The 20,999-nt window shown below is 52.6% G+C and overlaps 3 protein-coding genes across 11 annotated transcripts in view; 2 read left to right on the forward strand and 1 right to left on the reverse strand.

Moving 5' to 3' along the window:
* IP6K1 (inositol hexakisphosphate kinase 1) overlaps positions 1-16,887 on the forward strand; it is a 44,190-nt gene extending 27,303 nt beyond the window's left edge. For 4 of the 6 annotated variants that reach the window (XM_054216144.1, XM_054216143.1, XM_054216141.1 and 1 more), the window contains 5 exons: positions 5,969-6,314; positions 9,919-10,129; positions 10,720-10,904; positions 13,184-13,359; positions 14,243-16,887. In XM_054216144.1, coding sequence (XP_054072119.1) covers positions 6,092-6,314; positions 9,919-10,129; positions 10,720-10,904; positions 13,184-13,359; positions 14,243-14,752 — 1,305 coding nt within the window. In that variant the 5' untranslated portion in view covers positions 5,969-6,091 and the 3' untranslated portion in view covers positions 14,753-16,887. Of the gene's footprint in view, positions 1-5,826; positions 5,848-5,968; positions 6,315-9,918; positions 10,130-10,719; positions 10,905-13,183; positions 13,360-14,242 lie in introns of those variants that run through there. The other 2 variants (XM_054216142.1, XM_054216145.1) reach the window with 2 other exon arrangements.
* A 654-nt stretch (positions 16,888-17,541) lies between these two features.
* GMPPB (GDP-mannose pyrophosphorylase B) lies at positions 17,542-19,863 on the forward strand. 2 transcript variants are annotated; one of them, XM_054216290.1, is made up of 8 exons: positions 17,542-17,723; positions 17,791-17,871; positions 17,958-18,006; positions 18,436-18,737; positions 18,821-18,899; positions 19,024-19,151; positions 19,325-19,507; positions 19,654-19,863. In XM_054216290.1, exons 1-8 carry the CDS (start codon positions 17,595-17,597, stop codon positions 19,699-19,701), a joined length of 999 nt encoding a protein of 332 aa, XP_054072265.1. In that variant the 5' UTR covers positions 17,542-17,594; the 3' UTR covers positions 19,702-19,863. The 2 variants fall into 2 exon arrangements, with proteins under 2 accessions (XP_054072265.1, XP_054072264.1); XM_054216289.1 differs by having other exon boundaries at positions 19,670-19,863.
* Positions 19,864-19,952: 89 nt separating this feature from the next.
* The window catches only part of RNF123 (ring finger protein 123), a 54,090-nt gene continuing 53,043 nt past the window's right edge, over positions 19,953-20,999 (reverse strand). For all 3 annotated transcript variants that reach the window (XM_054216286.1, XM_054216287.1, XM_054216285.1), the window contains 3 exons: positions 20,719-20,813; positions 20,518-20,603; positions 19,953-20,403 (listed from right to left, as the gene is read on the reverse strand). In XM_054216286.1, the coding sequence (XP_054072261.1) occupies positions 20,304-20,403; positions 20,518-20,603; positions 20,719-20,813 (281 nt within the window). In that variant the 3' untranslated portion in view covers positions 19,953-20,303. The remainder of the gene's footprint in view (positions 20,404-20,517; positions 20,604-20,718; positions 20,814-20,999) is intronic.

The following is a 20,999-nucleotide window of genomic DNA, read 5'->3' on the forward strand; positions in this document are numbered from 1 at the left end:
CTTGCTCATTCTCCCTGCCTGCTGGAGAGGAAAGAGTGGTGATGACCGTTCCTCCAGCCTCCCCTTTGCAGTGACACTGATAGCGGTGACAAGGACTGGCAGGTCCCCAGGCAGCCTGTGCCCTCCTGCCAATGCGCTGCATTTCTCCAGTGAGGAAGGGGAAGCCTGGAGGAGAGAGTAGCAAGGAAATTAAATCAGCTGACATCATCCCTATTACGTGCATTCGTCTCCCGCTCCCCAGCCTGATGTTATCGCAGTAATGCCAGCTTTTCCAGCATCAGGCTGAATAGGGATACAAGCTGGAAGAGGCTATTTGAGCCTCAGCTTTGGTTACCCTCACTTGCAGACAGCTGCATGGCAGATGTTCACAAAGTGTTGCAGAGCACCTGCTCCATATGTTGCCAAACGCGACAGACGTTCATTACGCACTGTTGTGTGCTAAGGCTTGTAATTAAAAAAATAATAAAAAAAAAGAAGTTACCACTGTAGCATGCCAGTGTGAGAAAACAGGTATTGTCTGTGCCCTGAGTCTAGATCCCTAGCAAGGAATCTTGCTCATCCCTCCTTGAAAGCATGCCCTGCTTTATGTGTAGGTAACAACAGAAGGGCCTTTGCAATTCCTGCTAACCTGGCCTCTAAGAAAAAAGCCGCCTTTAACCCCAGATCTAGGTACTGGTTTTAAGGAGTGGTTTAGGCATTGCAGCCGTAGTTAAAACTGCATAGCTCAGCCTCTCTTTTTTTTCAGAAAAAGCTGAAAAGGCTTGGCTTCCGCTCCTTTCTTAGGAAGAGAAGAGGAGAAAATTCTTGGTCTCACAGGCTACTGGCAGAAGTGCTGAAGCTTTGTAATTAATGAGATATACATATGGCACAGTCTTCCTTCAGATCTCTAGGATACAGAAACACAGAGTATGCCTAAGGAGTCGTATTACAAGCTTAATTTTCTTTTCCCTGTGGTCCTTTCTGTAAGTTCAATCAAGTTCTAACTTAAAGTAGGCAAGGCTCTTTTCCTTGTGCACGCTTCAGTAGTTGGAGATTTTGTGCCCTGTTGTTGAAGCAGAAAAAGTATTGGTGAAGGAAGTGTGCATTTGTTCAGCTCTTGGCATGGGGTGGAGCACACCTATTAGCGGCTATTGTCCTCTCCTTGGCCTTGTTTATTGCAGTTCCTGCACCAACTTCACTGTTGCATTCTGTTCCTCAGCTGGCATCCTTCAGCAGCTTTCTCTAAAACTTCAGTTTCGCTTTTGATGTATGGATAGGGATCATATTCTATCTGGCTTCAATCTGAAGAGCCACGCTTGCCTTGGTGAGGGCAGCCTGCCCAAAAAGGGCTGTATTTGGTAATAGTTCAAGTGCTGGACAAAAGATGCAGGGGGAGTCTCAGGATTCAAAGCAGGCTAGGAAGGTTTGTAGCTTCCTGGATACCAGGCTGGCCAAATGTTTCTGGTTACGTCCCAAATGTTGCCTCGGGTTCTTGCAGAGTTGTGTTCTCTCTGCCCAGGTCCCAGGGGTCATCTCCATTTTCTGCTGACTAGACAGACATGTCTCAGGCCTCTGGGTCAGCTTTTGTGCTGGGAAGCTGATCTCATAGCACAGTGGGAGACGCTTTTTTTCTTAGACTGGATTTTATTCTGTAGAAGTTGGGTCACCCAAGGCAGCGTGACTAGAAAACACCATGCTTTTCAGCACGCATGCTAGCTGCTTCTGCTCTTTGCCAACAAGACTAGCTCGCAAGAAGCAGTCACCAGGCGCCCGTTGGCCAGACACTGTAGTCCTCTTGCCTGGTATACCGTTTTGTATTCTTGTGCTTCTCTCCTGACTGCTTTGGGGTTGTAAGGGAAAGTCCAACTTTTCTCAGCATGACATTGAGGGTTGGTATTTATCCGCCACCTGTGGCCCGGGTCCAGAATCGTCAGTGGCCATCTGCCTTGGTCTTCAGCGCCATGGGTCCTGAGGGCTGGCCACAGTCCTAGGAGCCGCAGCGAGGCAATGCTGGAAAGATGGATGTGCAAGCTGCTTACAAGGAAGACATGACTCAACAGCGCTTAATGCAGTCAGCTTTCTTGCTGCCTGATACATCACAATTTTAAGTGTTTATTCTCCTTTTTATTTTGGAAAATAGCTTTACCAGTGAGTCATGAAGCATAGCCAGTGTTCCCATACAAGATGGCTTATAAAGAGTGGAAATGTCAGCATCGTGGTGCAGCTTGCAGGAATTCTCGCAGTGCAGCTCTCCGCCTCCACTTCTCAAGTGCGTGGTGACCTCTGAGGCTAGTTTCCTTGTTACCTTAAGTTGCCATCATCAAAGAGGACATCCCTACTCCCTTGTTCCTGTGCTGGCATCCTCAGGTGGTGCTGCTCTGGCACTTGTGAACTGGCAGGAGCAGGCATCTCTCTGATTCTGGTGGTGGTCTGGTAAGACATCGGTAGTCTTGAGCTAGGGTTCAGTAATGTTTAAGAGCATCTGGCTGGGTTTTCAACAGCACAGCACTGTTTGGAGGATAATGTTGGTATTAGGGGCAGACTTTACCCCACTGACAGACAGGCATCTAGACTTAAATATTGTAGAGCAAACTCTACATTTTGTAGAGCAAACTCTCTTCCAGTACAAGAGTTTTTTACTGGGGAGGATAATGGAATATGAACTGTCCTTCTGTAGTCAGCAATAACTCTGCTCTTGAACCTCACCCCTCACCTCTTGTGAGTCTGGCTTGATGGATGATCTGTCTTGCCAACTATACGTCAGTCTGTTGGAAGGGAGGATGCTAAACTAGCCTGAATGTTTTACTGCTGTTTGAGCTATAGTGGCAGTATTGGATGATACCAAAGGATCTGCTTGGGTGAACTGGTCTGCCTCAAGCTGTTGTGTGGATTGTTGACTGCTTTTTACAGAATAATTGGAAGGACAGCTAAAATAGTTGAACCCATGCCTTTGTTTAACAGAGGAATGATGAGTAATATTTAGGCCTTGAAATAGTTCTCTGCTTTGTACTTGTTTGAAACTGATGGGATTCTTCTGTCTTTATTTGTGGATAGTGTCTATGTTTAGTAATAACACTCTACCTTGAGTTAGTCTGAAAACCGCTAAGCTGTATCTGAGCTACAAAGTATCTGTTTTTTAAGCTGTAGGTAGCTTCCTCTTTAAAAATATTACCTGAAATGCTACTTGCCGCAAAGTATTTTTTTTTTTCTCACATTCACTTGTATATGGGAAACTATTGGCTATACCACTGTTTTCTTTAGAGTGCAGGGCTGAAGTGTGGAGCAGTCATAACCAGGTTTGGACTCTGTCCCCACCTGGTGCCCAGCTCTTTCTCTTGCGTCATGGCCACAGAACTTATTCTTCATGGCTGTCACTCCCTCACAGGTGTGACTGCACATCTGAAACTTGTCATATTGAGTTTTCTTGGGAGCAGCTTGGCAGGGAGCCTGGGGCGCTTCTTGGTGGCTGCAGCCTGTTCTCATTGCCACTTTCCCAGGAGCCCTTGGACCACTGTAGTCATCTCATAAATATCTCTAGGCCATGTAGTGGAGAAGGCTTGGGGGACTTGAGGCTCCTGCTGTCCTCAGAATAATTCAGGTGGCATGTTTTGAGTTGTTGTTCACCTTTAGGAAAGAAGGCTGCTGAAAAGTAGGCCAAGGGTTCCCACCTCTTGCTCTGATGGCCAAAATCTGCCTGTAGCCCATAGATGAAGCACTCCTAACTGCGAGAACAGTCTGCATGGACCTTGGGGGGGGGGTGTGTGTCTGCCTGGTGTTTGTGATCTCCATCCGAAGTTAATGAAGGTGTCTGAAGCTAATGAGTCTGCTTAGATTATCCCCCTTCTCTAAAGAGTGGATAATAGTTCTGTCACTGTTAAAACTGAGACCCTGAGACATTTTGTGATTTGCTTTCAGTGAAAACTGGGACTAGTACCAGACCTGAGAATCACATGCATGTCTCCTGAGTATGGCAACTACCGTTATCACACAGATGAAGCTCTTATCTACCTTGTCTCAAGAAGTTTAAACTACAGGAAAGTGTGAAGTTAAACTTGTCCCCTGTATTGTTTGGAATAACTGAAAACTCTGCTTTAGTCATTGGCAAAATAAAAGAAAATTAATCCAAGACAAAGCTGTGTTAGCAAGGGGAGATTTAAGTCTGTAAAGCATTTGTCCAAAATCTGTGAAGTGCTGATCTGTTGCAGATGCTGGCACCTTGCTTTTTCTTGGATATTAACTACCATTAAACCAAACTAAACCATATATGATGTAAACAAGCCTCTGCTGCTGAAATTTCTTCTTGTTGTTAAAGCAAATAAGAGGGAGGAGAGAAATCCACAGCATGTTTTTGTCTTGTGGTACAGCTTGGGCTTTGAGTGAGTTTAGGAGACAGACACTTTGAAGGATACCTCGAAGAGACTTTGTTATGAGTTGCTACAGAGAGAGACCATCTGTATTGGGGTTTTATTTCCCTCCTATTTATTCCCTGCCCTACACCTTAAAAGCTAGCTTAAATATTCACATCGTTCCGCTTATGTAGTTGCTTGTAGTGAATGTAGTTGCTTGGTCACGTAACCACAAAGGGAACTGTTTTCCATTGGATCAGTGAGGTGATTCAACTCAAATGTACATACACTCATACTATCCCAAAATCCAGTGTGAAGGAGTGAGCAGGAACATGCAGACAGGGAGAGAGAGGCGTTGTCCTGTTGCGGTGAGCATTTGGGTTAGATTGGGTTAACCATATTAAGAAGTATCACCCTTCCTTTTGAATCTCTTGAGCTGCATCTCTTACATGACTGAATTGGAGGGGAAGGAGAAGAGCCCATCTTCATCCAGAACTTCTACTGGCCTGGAGGTGTTGTGTAGCTGCAGAGACATCCCGTGGCCAGATGAGGAACAGCCTGAACCGTGTCCCTTGTTCAGGCCTCCAAGATCCCTCAGTTCTTAAATTATTGCCCTTGGCTGTGGCTGTACTAAGAAACTGGCAATTTGATGAATTCAGAAACTGTAGTCACCATATGGTTCTTGTAGCAAGGACTTTGCATAACTCATCGTTGTGAGAAAATCCTGCGGTGTTTTCCCTAGCAGCCTCAGGAGCAGCTATGATCTAAGCTGGGAAGGGCAAATCGTCTGGAGAGAATTTGTACGGCTTTGCTTTTCTGTCATCCTGTGGCTGTGCTGGGCACTCTGCAAACATTAAAAAAGCATCTGTCTTCTCCAAAGCACTTCTAATCTCACTTGGATTTAGCAATCTCTTGCCTGTCTCTGGGGATCAGGGGTCTGTTGTGCATGTAGGTGCTGTGAAAGCATCGGGAAATAGATGTTGTCCTGAAGGGCTTAGAGTAATAAAGGAGAGAATCCAAGGGGAATCCATTCAGATACAGCATACACACGGCAACAGAATTGAGTGTGGCCCACTTATTCCAAGAGTCTTTCATGTCGTAGCTTGAAAAGAAGCGAGTCAGAAGAGGAGGAAACAGTGTTAGGGTAGGTGAACAGGAATTATTCAGTCGTTTAGATGTTAAAAATACAGAGGTGCAAGGAGTGGAATTTGGATTCTTGAAATGTTTGTTTTGCTTGTGTTAGTTCTGTCATTGTTACTAACAGGCAGGTGTGGGCTTGGTTTTAATTGTGCTGTTGCTTGAGGTGTGTGCTTGGTTGTCACGTTGCCTTTCTGATAAAATGATCTAAACGAAGGAAATAGTATTTTCTAAAGATAGGCAGCTCAAAATATTTGTATCTCCTCCTTTCCCTGTCTCCTGTCAACCCTATCGGAGAAGCTCTACATGACGCTGCCTCCAAATCAGTGTGTGTTTACCTGTAAGATTAAAGAGGTGGTGAGGAGCATGCTGGAACAAGTGGGAGGTAAACAGAGAACAGAAGAGGAGCAGTTATAGATATAAATAAATACCAAAAACTTTCCCTGGAAAACAGGGAGTGAATGCAAACGATCCTCTGTTCACAGGAGTCTCCTTTGCTTTTTCAGATCATCGTAAGGAAGAAGATTGCCAGGATTTCCCCGCTGTGGCTGCCTGACCGCTGCTGAGCTACCCCTCCCAGCCCATGTGGCTCTCCCCATGCTCCAAGAGTGCAACTGGTGCCCAACGCAATGTGTGTTTGTCAAACCATGGAAGTGGGCAAGTATGGCAAGAATGCCACTCGATCTGGAGACCGGGGGGTCCTTCTGGAGCCTTTCATTCACCAGGTGGGCGGCCACAGCAGCATGATGCGCTACGATGACCATACTGTCTGCAAACCCCTCATTACCAGAGAACAGCGCTTCTATGAGTCTCTGCCCCCAGAAATGAAGGAGTTCACACCTGAGTATAAAGGTGAGGCCTGTTGTCATTCCAGAATGCAGTTACATGCTTCAAGAACCAGCCTTCTCATTTTCCTGCAGCTGCTGTCTGTTGGTGTTATTTGTTGGTTTTAATTCTTTCTCTTTGCAGGCTAGCAATTTGATAGGAGCATTTGGAAAGGAGGAAGTCTTTTTTTGTAGGCATGCACAGTTTAATGTGCTCCTCTTTCTAGGCAGAGAATGTGCAGTGTGACAGTTGCAGTCTGAAGCTTAAGGTTATGGAAGTGTAACTGAAGTAATTTTACTACCGAGTTATTGTCAATTACAGCCTTGACCTTGAGCAAATGAAGTTAGATCATATACTGAGCATTTGCACGTTCCAGTCCCATAATTTATTGCTTCCTCATCACATCTCTTTCATGGGTCCATATCAGAAAGCTGCTGAAGCAGGAAGTGTTGCTTTCCCAGTGCTGAGGTGAAGCCTTTTCCCCAGCCGCTTTGAAGGAATGGAATTTTCCAGTGTCTGTATCGTTGTAGGAGGTCGGCAGCTCATCTGTATCTTTCAGAAGCTTGATATGCTCTTGGCCATGTGTGTTTCTATTCAGGATGGTGATACTGGCAGAGGTAGCCTTCTGGAGGACTCAGAGTTCCTATTGCCTCTGCTTCTTTGTTACCATGTGGCGTTGGGAGGACAGTGCTTCACAGACAGTTGGGACCACCATCTGTTCAGGGTCTTGTCGTTTGATCTGGCTGCAGCCTGAAGGTCTGAAAGCAGTATCAGCTTACCTACCTGTGTCTGTATGCAGACCATGAATGAAAGATACAGTCTCCAACAGACAGGTCCTCTTGTACCCTCGAGCGACTCTGGAGCCATACGGTGCTCTAGTGACCCATCAGAAATCTCAGCTGAAGCCTGTGTAGTTGCTAGAACTGGCATGATGTCAGGCTTTCATTGGGACATGTGTTTAAAGCTGATGAAGCTGATAGTCCAGATGGAGACCTGTCTTCTTGAAGTCAGATACTTCCTGGTAGCCTAAAGGCATAGGACATGCATCTCCACCCCAGTGTGGGACTTCATCTGAGAGTCCCGTGCAGTTTTCTGATAGTCCCAGAAATTGTTCTTACCGTTCTGAGGGAAGGGAATATTGGGGATGATATGTCCTGTTTGAGCAGTCAGGTGTTACTGTAAGCTTGCCCTTCCACAGGGGTGTCATGAGGAGCATGTCCAGGCAGCCAGAGCACTTGGACTGGCATTTATGTAGTGACATGCTGGCGTCCTGAACTGCGCTGAAGTTGTGTTGAACCACCTGAACCGTGTTAGCATTGTCATATGCAAATAAGGAAAAAAGAAGGACAGTAACATGATGGGCTGCGTCAACTGAGCAGTGCAAGGTTTCCTCACGTTTATGGTGAATCATTTGATTCTGTGCATCTAGCATCTGATATTCCTGGCACCTGTTAAATACTGGTGACGTGCTAATGAAAGATTTTGGCCATTGCAAGTTGGGACGTGGGCTGATAGCCTCATTTTCAGGGCTAGGGGAGTCCCAAAGACAAAGATGTCAGCCCTAACTAGAGGTGTCAGCTGACCTGCTCTGTCACTGGCCAGCTAGATATATCCAGTCTATAGCTTCCCAGGAGCCTTCAGGAGGTAAACCTGGACAGAACACAAATGGTCGTGCTAGCTTGCACCTGGCTGAGATAGATTTACTTCCAGGACCCTCTGTTTTTATTGCTAGGAAGCCCTGGGAGCTTGCAGATCCCTTTTCTGTAACGCTGGCTGACTTGCGGTAAGTGGCAGGTGTCACTTCAGCCGCAGCTCTATTCTTCATAGCTCGGATGCTGGAGAACTCCTTTAGCAGAGAAAGCACACTCCTCCTTGGCCAGCAGTGTCCTTGTCATAGAATCACAGCACGTTTTGGGTTGGAAGGAACCTTAAAGATCATCCAATTCCAGTGCCCCGCCATGGGCAGGGACACCTCCCACTAGACCAGGTTGCTCAAAGCCCCATCCAGCCTGGCCTTGAACACTTTGAGGGATGGGGCATCCACAGCTTCTCTAGGCAACCTGTTTGGGTGTCTCACCACTCTCACAGTAAAGAATTTATTCCTAAAATCTAATCTGAATTTACCCCCTTTCAGTTTAAAACTATTACCTCTCCTCCTGTCACTATACTCCCTGATAAAAGAGTCCCTCCCCATCTTTCCTGTAGGCCCACTTTAGGTACCGGAAGGCCACTCCAGTGGCTTTCCCTGGAGTCCAGGTAGGTGATGTCAGTTGCTCTTCCCTTCTCCACCAGTGCTGTAACCCCATCACAGAAGGCTGCCAGATTTGTCAGACACAATTTGCCCTTAATGAAGCCATGTTGGCTGTCACCGATCACCTCCTTATTTTCCCTGTGCCTTAGCATAGTTTCCAGGAGAATCTGCTCCATGATCTTACTGGGCACAGAGGTGATACTGACTGGCCTGTAGTTCCCCAGGTCTTCACTTTCTCCCTTTTTGAAAACGGGGGTTATGTTTCCCCTTTTCCAGTTGGTGGGAACTTCACTGGACTGACACGACTTCTGAAATGTGCTGGATAGTGGCTTAGAAACTTCATCCACCAGTTCCCTCAGGAGCCACGGATGCATTTCATCAGGTCCCATGGACTTGTGCACCGTCAGATTCCTTAGATGATCTCAAACCTGCTCTTCTCCTGCAGTGGGCGGTTCTTCATTCTCCCAGTCCCTGCCTTTGCCTTCTGCGACATGGGCAGTGTGGATAGAGCCCTTGCTGGTGAAGACCAAGGCAAAAAAGTTGTTGAGCCTTCTCCATATCCCAGATGACCAGGTCACCTGCTTCCTTCCAGAGAGGGCCCACATTTTCCCTAGTCTTATTTTAGTCACTGATAAAATGGGTCACCAACAAAAGGAAGACTAAAGGGCTTTCTTGTTGCCCTTGATGCCCCTGGCCAGATTTAATTCCATCTGGGCTTTGGCTTTCCTAACCTGATCGCTGGCTGCTCGGACAATTTTTCTATATTCCTCCCAGACTACCTGTCCTTGCTTCCACCCTCTATAGGCCTCCTTTTTGCTTTTGAGTGTTCAACCATGCAGGTCTCCCGGTGTTTTTGCCTGACTTCCTCTTCATTGGGATGCATTGCTTCTGAGCTTGGAGGAGGTCAACAGGAGGAATCCTTGTCAACAGCAGGAACACTTTGCAGGACATAGATACTTACCCAAATGAACTAGATACATGTTTCGGATGCTTTGCCCTGCTCAACATCTTGGTAGACTGTGCTTTACTTTCTCCAGTTTGATGACATTTGCTGCAAGACTGAATGAAAGGAAATAATCACACCCCTCAGCCTACCAGCTGTGCTTTTGTCCTTAATTTCCTGTGGGTGGCACAGCTTCCCCTGCTGCTGCTGACTGTTTGATCAGGTAGCAACACAGAGCACTATTTGGGGGATTTCTCCTCTGTTCCGTGCTAACAACAATTGGGTTCTTGTAGTCTTAAACCTCTTTTCATTGCTCGGTATTTGCTTTGCTGCTCTCTGAGCTACATTTTCCTCTCTCCTGTTGAACGTTTGGGTGCTAGTGGTTGTATATTCCCTCCACTGGGAAGCAGAACTGACGTGTCACTTCTCTCTGGCAGGGGTGGTATCTGTCTGTTTTGAGGGAGACAGTGATGGCTACATTAACCTCGTGGCCTATCCCTATGTGGAGAACGAGGGTCTGGAGCAGGATGATATGCCAGAGAGGGACCAGCCACGACGCAAGCACTCACGTCGGAGCCTTCACAGGTCAAGCAGCGTCACTGAGCATAAGGAGGAAAAGCCTGGCCTGGCCAGTGACAGCACTGAAAGGTAAAACTTTGAGGGCCCAGTGACAACATGGTGAGCAGAAAATCTCTCTTCCCCTTTCAGTTCTGGTGCTCCTTTTGTTGAGGATGTTTTGTACTTCCATACAGTAGCCAGGCTGTCTGGCACTTGCTAGTCCAGCACACTGTGGTACTGCAAACTGTGTCAGGAGTTTTGCCACGTTCAGGGCAAACTCATCCATACAAAGTGCAGTTTATTGGATGTGGAACCAAAGCTTATCAAGCAGTTTCACTGCTTCATCACTCTTTGGTCGACCTGGTTATGAACCCAGAGGTTTTTTACAAAGGTACTTTGAATATGGGTCTCTGTACCTCCTCACAGCAGCCAGAGCTCCCTGAGAAACCAACGTTCCTGCTTACTCCTATCAGTTACAGTACAACTTCGCAGAGATGTTAAATAGACCAGACCCTTGAGTGTGAGTCCAGAGCCAGGGGTATTTATTGAGGATTTGCTGTTAAGAAGCTGGCAGGAGAAGGAACGGGAGATAGCCGTGCGCAAGGGAAGCATGTGGCAGTTGTAAGTATCTGGAGAATGTATGGATTCTAACAGGCAAGTTTGTTCTGTCTTTATACCAGCAGCATCCAGGAAACAAAGAGTCCCAGGGTGGACTTGCACATCCATTCAGATGTCCCATTTCAGATGTTGGATGGGAACAGCGGTCTGAGTTCTGAAAAGATCAGCTATAACCCCTGGAGCCTGCGCTGTCATAAGCAGCAGCTGAGCCGGATGCGGTCAGAATCCAAGGACCGAAAACTCTACAGTATCCTTTGGGGGAAGCAGAGTGTGTCAGGTTGCTGCTGCTGCCCTGGCCTACACGTATGTGCCTGAGGCAGTTGGGCCTGCGTTTCCTTTGGCTTTCTTGTCCTTCACGCAACCAAAGTTGTATTACATGTTTCTTCTTACTGTTCCTTCCTGCTTCCCATAGACTGACAGTAATGTCTTACACTGACGCTCAGAGAAAACGTGTTTCTGACTAGATCCCGTGTTTTCTTCCTTCTCTGGTCCTTTGTTGACTTCTGTTTTGAACTGTAGTTTTTCATGTCAGGCTTTTCCCGGCAGCAGATGTAGGTCTTCCCTGTTCAGTAATCCCTTGGGAGGGAGCTGTGTTTGTCCTTGTCACCTTTCTTGAGCCTCTTCCGGTTCTCCTGTGTCCTTCTTGGAGACCGTGACCAGAACTGCACACAATACAGAAGATGCCGGTGAACCAGAGATTTCCACTGGTGTTCAGTGCTGTTTTCTCTCCCTCATAATGCCTAGCACAATCCCTTGTTCTAAACACTGTTTTGTCACCCCGAGATCCCATTCCTGACTGGTAATAGCTGTCTCAAAACACATTGCTTTATGCGTTAAGAATCTTTTTCTCCTTATGTTTATCATCTTGTTTGTAAACTTAGGTGAATGTTACCCACCCATTTAATGGTTGAGTCAGTCTCATAAGATCCTTGTGGAGTTTTTCACAACTGTTCCTCACTTTTGCAACCTTGAGTAACTTGGTGCTTTGAGCAAATTTGTCATCTCACTGTTCACTCACTTTTACGGATCACTTGTTAAACAGCATGGATGTCCACACAAAGACCCTGCTGGCGACTTTGGCTGTGAGACCAGTCAGGCTAGTTTGTAGTTCCCCAGATCTCTGCAAATCAGCATCATGGTAGCCCCTGTTCGGTCCCCTGGTACTAAGGCAGTGCTAAACAAGTTACCCATCTCTTATTTTCTGTTCGACATGTGATCTCTTCTCTTGGCATTTCAATTTGAGAATTCTCTGAACTCAAAAAGAGAGTTTTGGCTTGAGAATCCCCTAAGCTCTTCCCCAGTAAGCAAAGAAGCAAAATATTAATCTTATTTTTCTTTTTAGGGGTCTCTTCACACACGCCCACCCCATGCCCCTCCGCTGTAGCTCCTTTTGTACTTCTTTCTTTGAACTCTTCAGGCAGTCTGACCGGCTTCTTCATGTGGTTGAAGATGGGTTTGTTACTTTCTGTGCCTTCACAAATGACTCCTCGTGCTTTTGTCTGGAACTTGCCCACTTGTTGGGGTGGTTTTATTTCACCTGCTGGACCTTGATTCTATTTTCCATGCAGAGAAACAAACTTACTTTTAATAGCTGTATTCTTCATCATTTTAACTGTGTGGGCTTTCTTTTCCTATTCTCAAACGTGTTCTTTGAGCCTCCAGCTTTTATTTTTAAATAGCCTGCATTACTTGCAGAGAAGTAATTCTTTTGGGCTGTCCTTTTTATTCACACTTCCTTATTTTTGTGAAGTTCCTCTTTCAAAATGAAACATAGTTGATGATAGATTTTTTTTTTTTTTTTTCTAAATGTTAAACTTCCTCGCAGGTTTAATCTAGCTGTGCTCTGGCTGCCATTTCAGCGCAACGTGTTGAACTGTGCCCTGCAGGGCTACTTGGGGCAAACGTCAGGGTTGTTTTTTCCCCTTTGGGACAAGCTGCTGCACTGATTGTCTCAGGTTTGTTCTCAGCGCTGTGCCCTAATGGAGGGTTTGTCCATTGTGCATGCTGGTAATTGAAGGCTCCCGTAACTGTTCCGTTTCCTGCCTTTGTAGCCTCGTGGTTTCCCCCCCCGTGTGCTGGGCAGCATTGCTCTTCTGGGCAGGCCAATAGCAACAGTACTGTGCTATTACTTGAGCCCTGAGTTTTCAGTCCGTGGGGATTGTATTGTTTATCCATATGGTTAAATTGCTAATTTGATTAGACTTTGAGCTCTTCCTTAGTGTATCAGCAATTCTTACTGGCAGATTATGTCTTTCCTGACACTAGCGTTCTGCTCTTCAGTTCCCCCTGCTGAGTTTCCAGTACGCCTGCATGTGATCTTGCTTACTGTTGGCCGTTCCCATTTCCAGGCTGATTTCTTCTACCAAGTGTCGAAGCCCGCTCCTTTTCTTTACCTCCCCAAACAGTTCGCTCTGTCTGTTCTTTGGGTTCCTATTTGTTTGTTGCCCAACCCTATCTCATGCTGTCTGTGAGGGCGCCAGGGAGTGGTGTTTCTGACAGGTGAGCTCTCCTTGACATGTCTCCCAGAGTTCCTTTTGCTGGAGAACGTGGTACATCATTTCAAGCTTCCCTGCGTACTTGATCTGAAGATGGGGACCAGACAGCACGGAGATGATGCATCTGAGGAGAAGGCTGCTCGGCAGATGAAGAAGTGTGAACAGAGCACTTCCGCCACCTTGGGTGTGCGCGTGTGTGGGATGCAGGTAGGGATCCCCGAGGCTGCAGGTGCTGCACGTTCCCCCTTGCAGCCCCATTATTGCTCACAGTTAGTGTCTTCTGCTGAGCACTGAGTTACAGTCTTCCACTTCAGGTAGGTGCACCAGTGTTCACGGTATGTGCTTTTTCTCTTCATTTTTAAGCCGGGAACAAAGGAACCTGCTTCTCCTGAGATGGCCTGCTTTATCCAAAGCTGGTTTGTTCACAGACAGTTAGGGGATTTTCTAATAAAGTTATTTTTGTGACTTAGTGTTCAGCTAGAATCACGGTGCCTGGGGCGGGAGGTGTCCCTCTGTCCCAGCATCAGCTGACATTTGCTTCCGTACCGTATTGGGAGTTCAGGAGTTGCTCTCCTCTTGAGGCCAGGCCCTGCACACAAGGATTTGCTGCTGGTGCTGTTGTGCAATAGTGGCTTCTTTCCCCACCGGCAGGAGGATTTTGTAACCCAGATCTCTGCCCACAGACTCTGAAGCAATGAGGGCCTCGCATTAGTCACATGCCACATAATAAGGGCAATACGTGCCAGCAGCTCCCTCTGCCAGAGCATTGTCCGAGTTGCTGTAAGACTTGGCTTTTTAAGCCTCAGGCTCTGTTGTGTCATGCTTCTTGGGGAGGCTTGGATTCACAAACTGCCCTTTGGGTGTCCTGGGAGAGAACCGGTACTTGGGCACCCTGGCTGTGCCCCTGGGATGCACCTATGAGCTGCTTTGGGATTCAGGGAACAGGCAGAGCTGTTTAATGCCCCCTCTTCGGCAAAGTAGGCACAGAACGAGTTCCCTCTGCCCTGCCAGTGCAGGACAGCTCAGGGATCTCTGTGTGTGGCCTTCACCTGGTGCTCCCGCTTGATGTGCATTTCCTTTGGCTTTCTAGGTCTATCAGCTGGACACAGGGCATTACTTATGCAGGAATAAATACTATGGACGCGGTCTTTCCATCGAGGGCTTCCGCAACGCCCTCTACCAGTATCTCCACAACGGCATCGAGCTGCGCAAGGACCTCTTTGAGCCTATCCTCGCCAAACTGCGAAGCCTGAAGGCGGTTTTGGAGAGACAGGCCTCCTACCGCTTCTACTCCAGCTCCCTCCTCATCATTTACGATGGGAAGGACAGCAGGGCAGGGATGTTTGTGGAGCGCCGGCCGGAGATGCGCCTGAAGCGGGTGGACACCTCTCTCCCGGAGAGCCTTCAGGATGGCAGCAGCATGGAGCCTGGCTCCTCGGCCCAGCCCAAGGTGGATGTACGTATGATTGACTTTGCACACAGCACGTTCAAAGGCTTTCGCGACGACCCCACTGTGCATGACGGACCCGACATGGGTTATGTATTCGGGCTGGAAAGCCTCATCAACATCATGGAACAGATGCGTGAGGAAAACCAGTAGCCCTGGGCTATGGCCTCTTATTCTTGTCCTGGTGGCAGGAGCAGACAAGACCACCTACTACCACAGGAAAAAAGCAGACAATTTTGGTTTTAAACAATTGTATTGCTCCATTGTTTTTTAAATGTACTTGGATAGAAGAGCTGAGGGGAGGCAGGATGGAAGAGCTCCTCATGCTGACCAGATGGTTCTGACCGCACTAGCTCTGCCTTCTGGAGGAGGCTCTGTAGATGCCTGCTGGGTGTTGGGTGTCCTGGTTCTTCGCTCGTCGCGTGTGCGTTCTGGAGGGAGGACCTGGATGTAGGGAAGAGGAAGGAGGAGAGCACGGGGCGCTCTGGGGGGCTGGAGCTGTGGCCTGAGTAGCCTTCTGCTTCAGGAGCCCCCGGGAGGGCCTTCCCTTTGAAATTCTCCTGAGTTATTGGGAAAGGGTGTTCGACTAACAGTCGGCAGCTTCTGTGGGGCTGACGGTGAGCAGCACAGGTGCTGGTCTCTGCGTTCGGTGGCACTAGCTCTGCCCTGGGTTTTGCTGATGGGGCTTTGCTTTTGATGCTGCCTTTCTCTGCTGTTTGGGCACTGTGACTAACCAACCCAAACACGGAAATAAAATGACCAAATGCAACCCCTGGCAGAACTGCGGCCCAGAGGGAATGCCGCACACTGGGAGCTGTGCTCAAGCCTGGGATCTGCTCCTTCCTTGCTAGGGTGGCATGGTCAGGGCTTGCGTATGGGCAGGCACGGGGCTCTGCAGGAGTAATTCTGCCCTGGACCACTGACCAAGCAAGAACTCAGCTCGTGGGCTAGCAATAGTATCTGTAGCAGTTAACGCGACCCCAGCTGTGCAGCGGGGCCTTTCGGACCATTTCAACCCTTCTCGTCATGTAATGCTGGTCCTACAGGTTGCATGTGGGTGTGCCGGTGCGAGGCTGCCCTCGTCCCCCGGTGGGGCTCCTGCCCCCCAGCCCCAGCTCTCCCGGCAGGTCCCTGCACGGGGATGGTGGAAGGGGAGGCCAAGGGTTAGGGCTGATTCCCCTTCTCCTCCCTGGGGGTCTCCAGGGGGGCAGGTGAGGGGGGGACCTGGCTGAGCAGCGAGTGCCGTCACCGGACTGCTTAGCTCTGCTTCACAGAGTCAGTCTTTCCCAAAATAAATGACCAGTTTGTGGATGAAAGAGCCAGCTGGGCTCCCTCCTGGAGCCAGTGCTTTACCCCTGGCTTCCCTTGATGAGGGCATTAATGTTTGATACTATGACCTGGTGGTACCAAACCGTACTCCGCTCTGCATCACCCTCCTCTGTCTCTCTGCTGGGACCACCCCGGTTCCTCCCTCCCTGGTGTCACTGACTCGTTCCATGGTGATACTGTTATCCCGGCTGCCTGAGAAACTCTGCCTGGGTACCTGCAGGGCCAGGATTGGTTTGTTTGGTTCTGTTTTGTTTTGTTTTCTTTTTTACTTCAGGAAAGATTATTTGGGGAATACTCTCCCTGCATGTAGCATGTGTGCACAGTCTGCTTGGAAAGTGTTGGTGCTCGGCTGACGGCTGCAGCTGCGGCAGTGGGCGCAGGGCTGTGGCACGGGCAGGGGAAGAGCTGGCTTTGTCCTACATTGTACCCCGCTGACTGTCCCCCAGCTTGCCCAAGCCACTGCTCAGGACGAGGACCTTCATTCACGCTACTCTCCCCTGCACTGGGTTACTATTTCATTGCCTCTGCCCCCTAGGTGAGGCTCAGGGGGGGTTCAGGGAACAGGTTTGCAGGAGGGAGGGAGCTGGATGAGCAGCTGGAGCAGCAGGTGCCCCGGGTCCCCGGAACAGCCCAGGTACCCTCCCTGCCCTGGCCCTAGTGTGGCCCGTCGCAGCCCACCTTGTGCGTGTCCTTGTCCCCAGCAGGCAGGGCCTAGGGCCGTTCCTCGTGGGGACACCAGTGATGTCCGCCCGTCCCGCTCCTCGCTGGGCCGGGGGCAATGGATGGGGCCGCTGCCGCTGCTCTGTCAGAGCCCCGAGCCCCTTCCCTTTGGACCACCGCCGTGGGACTCCACAGCTTGTACATAGCCTTGCCCCCCCGTTTGTTTTTACATGAATAATCACCCTGTTTGTGCTTCACAGAGAACCAAAAACCATTAAAGGATCCGGTTTTGTCCGTGGTGTGCAGTGCCTGCCTGTTGCCGAGGACCGGGGTGGGGCTCGGGCAGGACCCCTCAGCGGGCGGCTTAAAAGTCTCGCCTGCCCGGCGCAGGGCGCAGTCGTGCCCCCCTCCCTCTTTTTACCAGGGGTCGCCCCATCCTTGCTCGCCCCGGGCAGGGTGCGGCAACAACCCCACCTTGCGGCTGCCGGGGCGGTGCGGGAGCCGAGCGGGACCGGGACCCCTCTGCCCCCGCAGCGCGGTGGGTGCCCGCTCTGCTGCTGATGATCTCCGCTTGCTTTAGGGGCGGGGGCGGGCGCTAGGACCGGGGGTGGGCACTAGGACCCGGGGCGGGCGGCGTGACCCGTGGCAGGCGCTAGGACCCGGGGCGCGGGCGCTAGGACCCGGGGCGCGGGCGCTAGGACCTGGGGCGGGCACTAGGACCCAGGGCGCGGGCACTAGGACCCGGGGCGGGCGCTAGGACCCGGGGCGCGGGCGCTAGGACCCGGGGCGGGCGGCGGGACCCGTGGCGGGCGCTAGGACCCGGGGCGGGCGGCGGGACCCGTGGCGCGCGCTGAGATCCGGGGCGGGCGGCGGGACCCGTGGCGGGCGCTAGGACCCGGGGCGGTCGGCAGGACGCGTGGCGGGCGGGGGGCGTGGCGGGCGGTGGTGACGCGGAAGTGTCGCGCGGCGGGCGCTGACGTGTCGGCGCGGGCGCGGGCGCGGGGGGATGCGGGCGCTGATCCTGGTGGGCGGCTTCGGGACGCGGCTGCGGCCGCTGACCCTGAGCCGGCCGAAGCCGCTGGTGGAGTTCTGCAACAAGGCGCTGCTGCTGCACCAGCTGGAGGCCCTGCGGCAGGTGGGGCCGGCGGCGGGGGGGGGGGCGCGGGGGTCTCCCCGCCGCCCGCTGACCCGCGCTCCCGCAGGCCGGCGTCAGCCATGTGGTGCTGGCGGTGAGCTACATGTCGGAGGCGCTGGGGGCCGCCATGCGGGAGCAGGAGCAGAGGGTAAGGGTCGTGTCGTGTCCCCCCCCCGCCCCCGCATCCCCCCGCCGTCCCTCCCCCGCAACCCGACGCTCACTTTGTGCCCGCAGCTCGGCATCCGCATCTCCCTGTCCCACGAGAAGGAGCCGCTAGGCACGGGTAGGGTGCGGGCGGCGGGCAGGGGCGGGTGGTGGGGGGACACCACTGCGATGGGGACACCATGGGCAGCAGGGTGGGCATGGGATGGGTAGGGCTGGGGGACACGGGGAGGACACCATGGGCAGCAGGGTGGGTATAGATTGGTAGGGCTGGGGACGCTGTGGGCGGCAGGGTGCGCATGGATGGGTATGGCTGGGAGACGCGGGGACAGCAGGAGGGGTATTCCAGGATAGGCACGGGCAGGACGAGTTGCCAGGGACATCAAGACAGGCACGGGAGGGACCAGGGACAGCAGGGCTGGGTGAGGATTTGTGGGGACTGGGGGCTTGGGAGGGCTGGTGGGGAGCAGGGACACCGGGAGGGGCGCAGGTGGGGCCAGGAGGGCACTGGGCTCACCCCGACCCTGTGGCATCACTCATGGCCGGGCAGCGGGGCCGCTGGCGCTGGCGCGGGACCTGCTGGCCGAGGGCGGGGAGCCCTTCTTTGTCCTCAACAGCGACGTGATCTGCGAGTTCCCCTTCGCGGCGCTGGCCCATTTCCACCGGCAGCACGGCGGTGAGGGCTCGCTGGTGGTCACCCGCGTGGAGGAGCCAGCCAAGTACGGCGTGGTGGTGAGCGAGGCCGACACCGGCCGCATCTGCCGCTTCGTGGAGAAGCCGCGCGTCTTTGTGTCCAACAAGATCAACGCCGGGCTCTACATCTTCAGCCCCGGCATCCTGCAACGCATCCAGGTAGGGACTGGGGTGCAGGACCAGGCCAAGCCAGGCCGGGGTGGGTTGGGTCCCCTGCTCAGCCCTGTATCCTGTCCCCGCAGCTGCGCCCTACCTCCATTGAGAAGGAGATCTTCCCAGCCATGGCCCAGGAGGGGCAGCTCTATGCCATGGAGCTGCAAGGTAAGGCCCTGCACACAGTGCGGGCAGCATGGGGGCGGGGGGGGGGGGGGGGGGGGGGGCAGGTCTTGCCTGCACTGCCACCACCCTGTGCTGGGGGGCTGTCACTGCAGCTCTGTCCCTGCAGGCTTCTGGATGGACATCGGGCAGCCAAAGGACTTCCTCACGGGCATGTGCATGTACCTGCAGGCGCTGCGGGCTCAGCACCCTGAGAAGCTGCACTCGGGGCCTGGTGTCGTAGGGAACGTGCTGGTGGTAAGTGCCAGCCCCCAGCATGCCGGCCGTGGGCACGTGGCATGGGCTTTCCCCATCCTCCCACCCCTGTCCTTGAGTTGTGCCCTCCTGTCCCCACACTCGCCGAGTGGTGTGGGGCACGCCGAGAGCTCTGCTTGCCCTCCCAGCCCCGGCACAGCACCTCTTCTTTCCAGGACCCCAGCGCAAAGATCGGGGCAAACTGCGTCATCGGCCCCAATGTGACGATTGGGGCCGGCGTGGTGGTGGAAGACGGAGTGCGCATCAAACGCTGCACCGTGCTGAAGGGGGCCCGCATCCGCTCACACTCCTGGCTGGAGTCCTGCATCGTGGGCTGGAGCTGCTCTGTGGGGCAGTGGGTGAGGATGTGGGTGCCCCCTTGGGGAATCGGGGCTCTGCTCTTGCCTTCCCGCCTCCTCAGGCTGTGCCCGAAGGGATGGAGGGACGCACAGTGCCTGCGGGCAGGCGCGTGGCACTGAGCCCTGAGTCAGGGCATGTGTGACAGGGCCTCTCTGGGGCAGGTTCGCATGGAGAACGTGACAGTGCTGGGTGAGGATGTCATCGTCAATGACGAGCTCTACCTCAATGGGGCCAACGTGCTGCCACACAAGTCCATTGCCGAGTCTGTGCCAGAGCCGCGCATCATCATGTAGCAGCCCCTGGTGGGCCCTGCGCTCCCGGCTCTGCTTCGATTAAATATTTATATTTCCATCTACTGCTGAGCATCATCTGAGTGTCGCCCAAGTGCTGGGTTGCTTGCCAGGGCCAGCGTGGCTTCCCCTCTCCGTGTCCCAGGGCACCACATAAGGAAGAATAATTTAATGCTGCATTTCATGAAGTCAGCCCCTAGCCAGGGGCAAGTTAACAGCCCGACTGCCCGGCCCGGCCCCCCCACCCTGGCGCTGCTGCGTGTTCCCCCAGCAGATCCCAGGCCTTGGGCTCCCCTTCCTGAGAACGGCCTGTGGGGCAGAGGGGCTGCTGTAGCCCAGGCGCTGGGTGAGGGGGTCGCTGGCCCCAGAGCCTGGCAGTGGGCCTCCTCCCAGCCACCCCACACTGCAGCCCCGTGCTGCATCCTGGCTATATGTTAGGGGAGAAGCCAGTGTGTGGGGGGGCTGCCCCGCTCAGCTAGGGGGGCCCGTGGTATGGGGCTGGGTGCTATGAGCTTGCTGGCTTGGTGAAGTCGTCCACCCCTGTGATGGTGGCCTTGCAGAAGAAGCAGTCCTTGTTGTTCATCAGGTGCTGGTTGATGCAGGCTCTGGGACAGAGGAGGAAAGAGCGTGAGCTCCCCCCGGCACAAAGCAGGGAGGGGTAGGGGGCTGGCAGTCACGCTGCGGGGGGGGGGGTGGGGGGTGGGTACCACGGTACTCACTTGCATGACTTGTGGGAGCAGGGTCTGAAGATGGCTGAGATGGGATGTGCATAGCAGATGGGGCACAGGTCTTCCTCGCTGGTGGGCTGTGGAGGGTCACCGGGCAGTTAGCGGCAGCAGCAAAAAACCCCCGTGTCCCAGGGCAGGTGTGCTGGGAGCTGGGGCTACTGCTGAGCATGGGGACCAGGCTGGGGGACTCACCAGTGTGGTGGCAGCTGCCTGCTTGGACTCCTCGCTCAGGTGGCTCAGCATCTTGTCCACCTTCGCCAGCTCCTCGGCACTGATGTACTCTGTGTCTGTGTGGACAAACCGGGGGTGGGATGGGGTGGGTGGGGGGTGGGTGCATGGGGTGAATGTGACCCTCGGGCTGCCGCGAGGCTCCTGGGTGATGCACAGTGAGGGGGGTGGAGGGGGCTGCAGCTGTCCTCAGGGACCAGCCAGAATGGGGAGACTGCTGCTGGGGACAGATCCCCAGGCTGGGG

The sequence above is a fragment of the Rissa tridactyla genome, chromosome 10 (assembly GCF_028500815.1).
Source record: "Rissa tridactyla isolate bRisTri1 chromosome 10, bRisTri1.patW.cur.20221130, whole genome shotgun sequence".
In the NCBI taxonomy this organism is placed as follows: domain Eukaryota; kingdom Metazoa; phylum Chordata; class Aves; order Charadriiformes; family Laridae; genus Rissa; species Rissa tridactyla.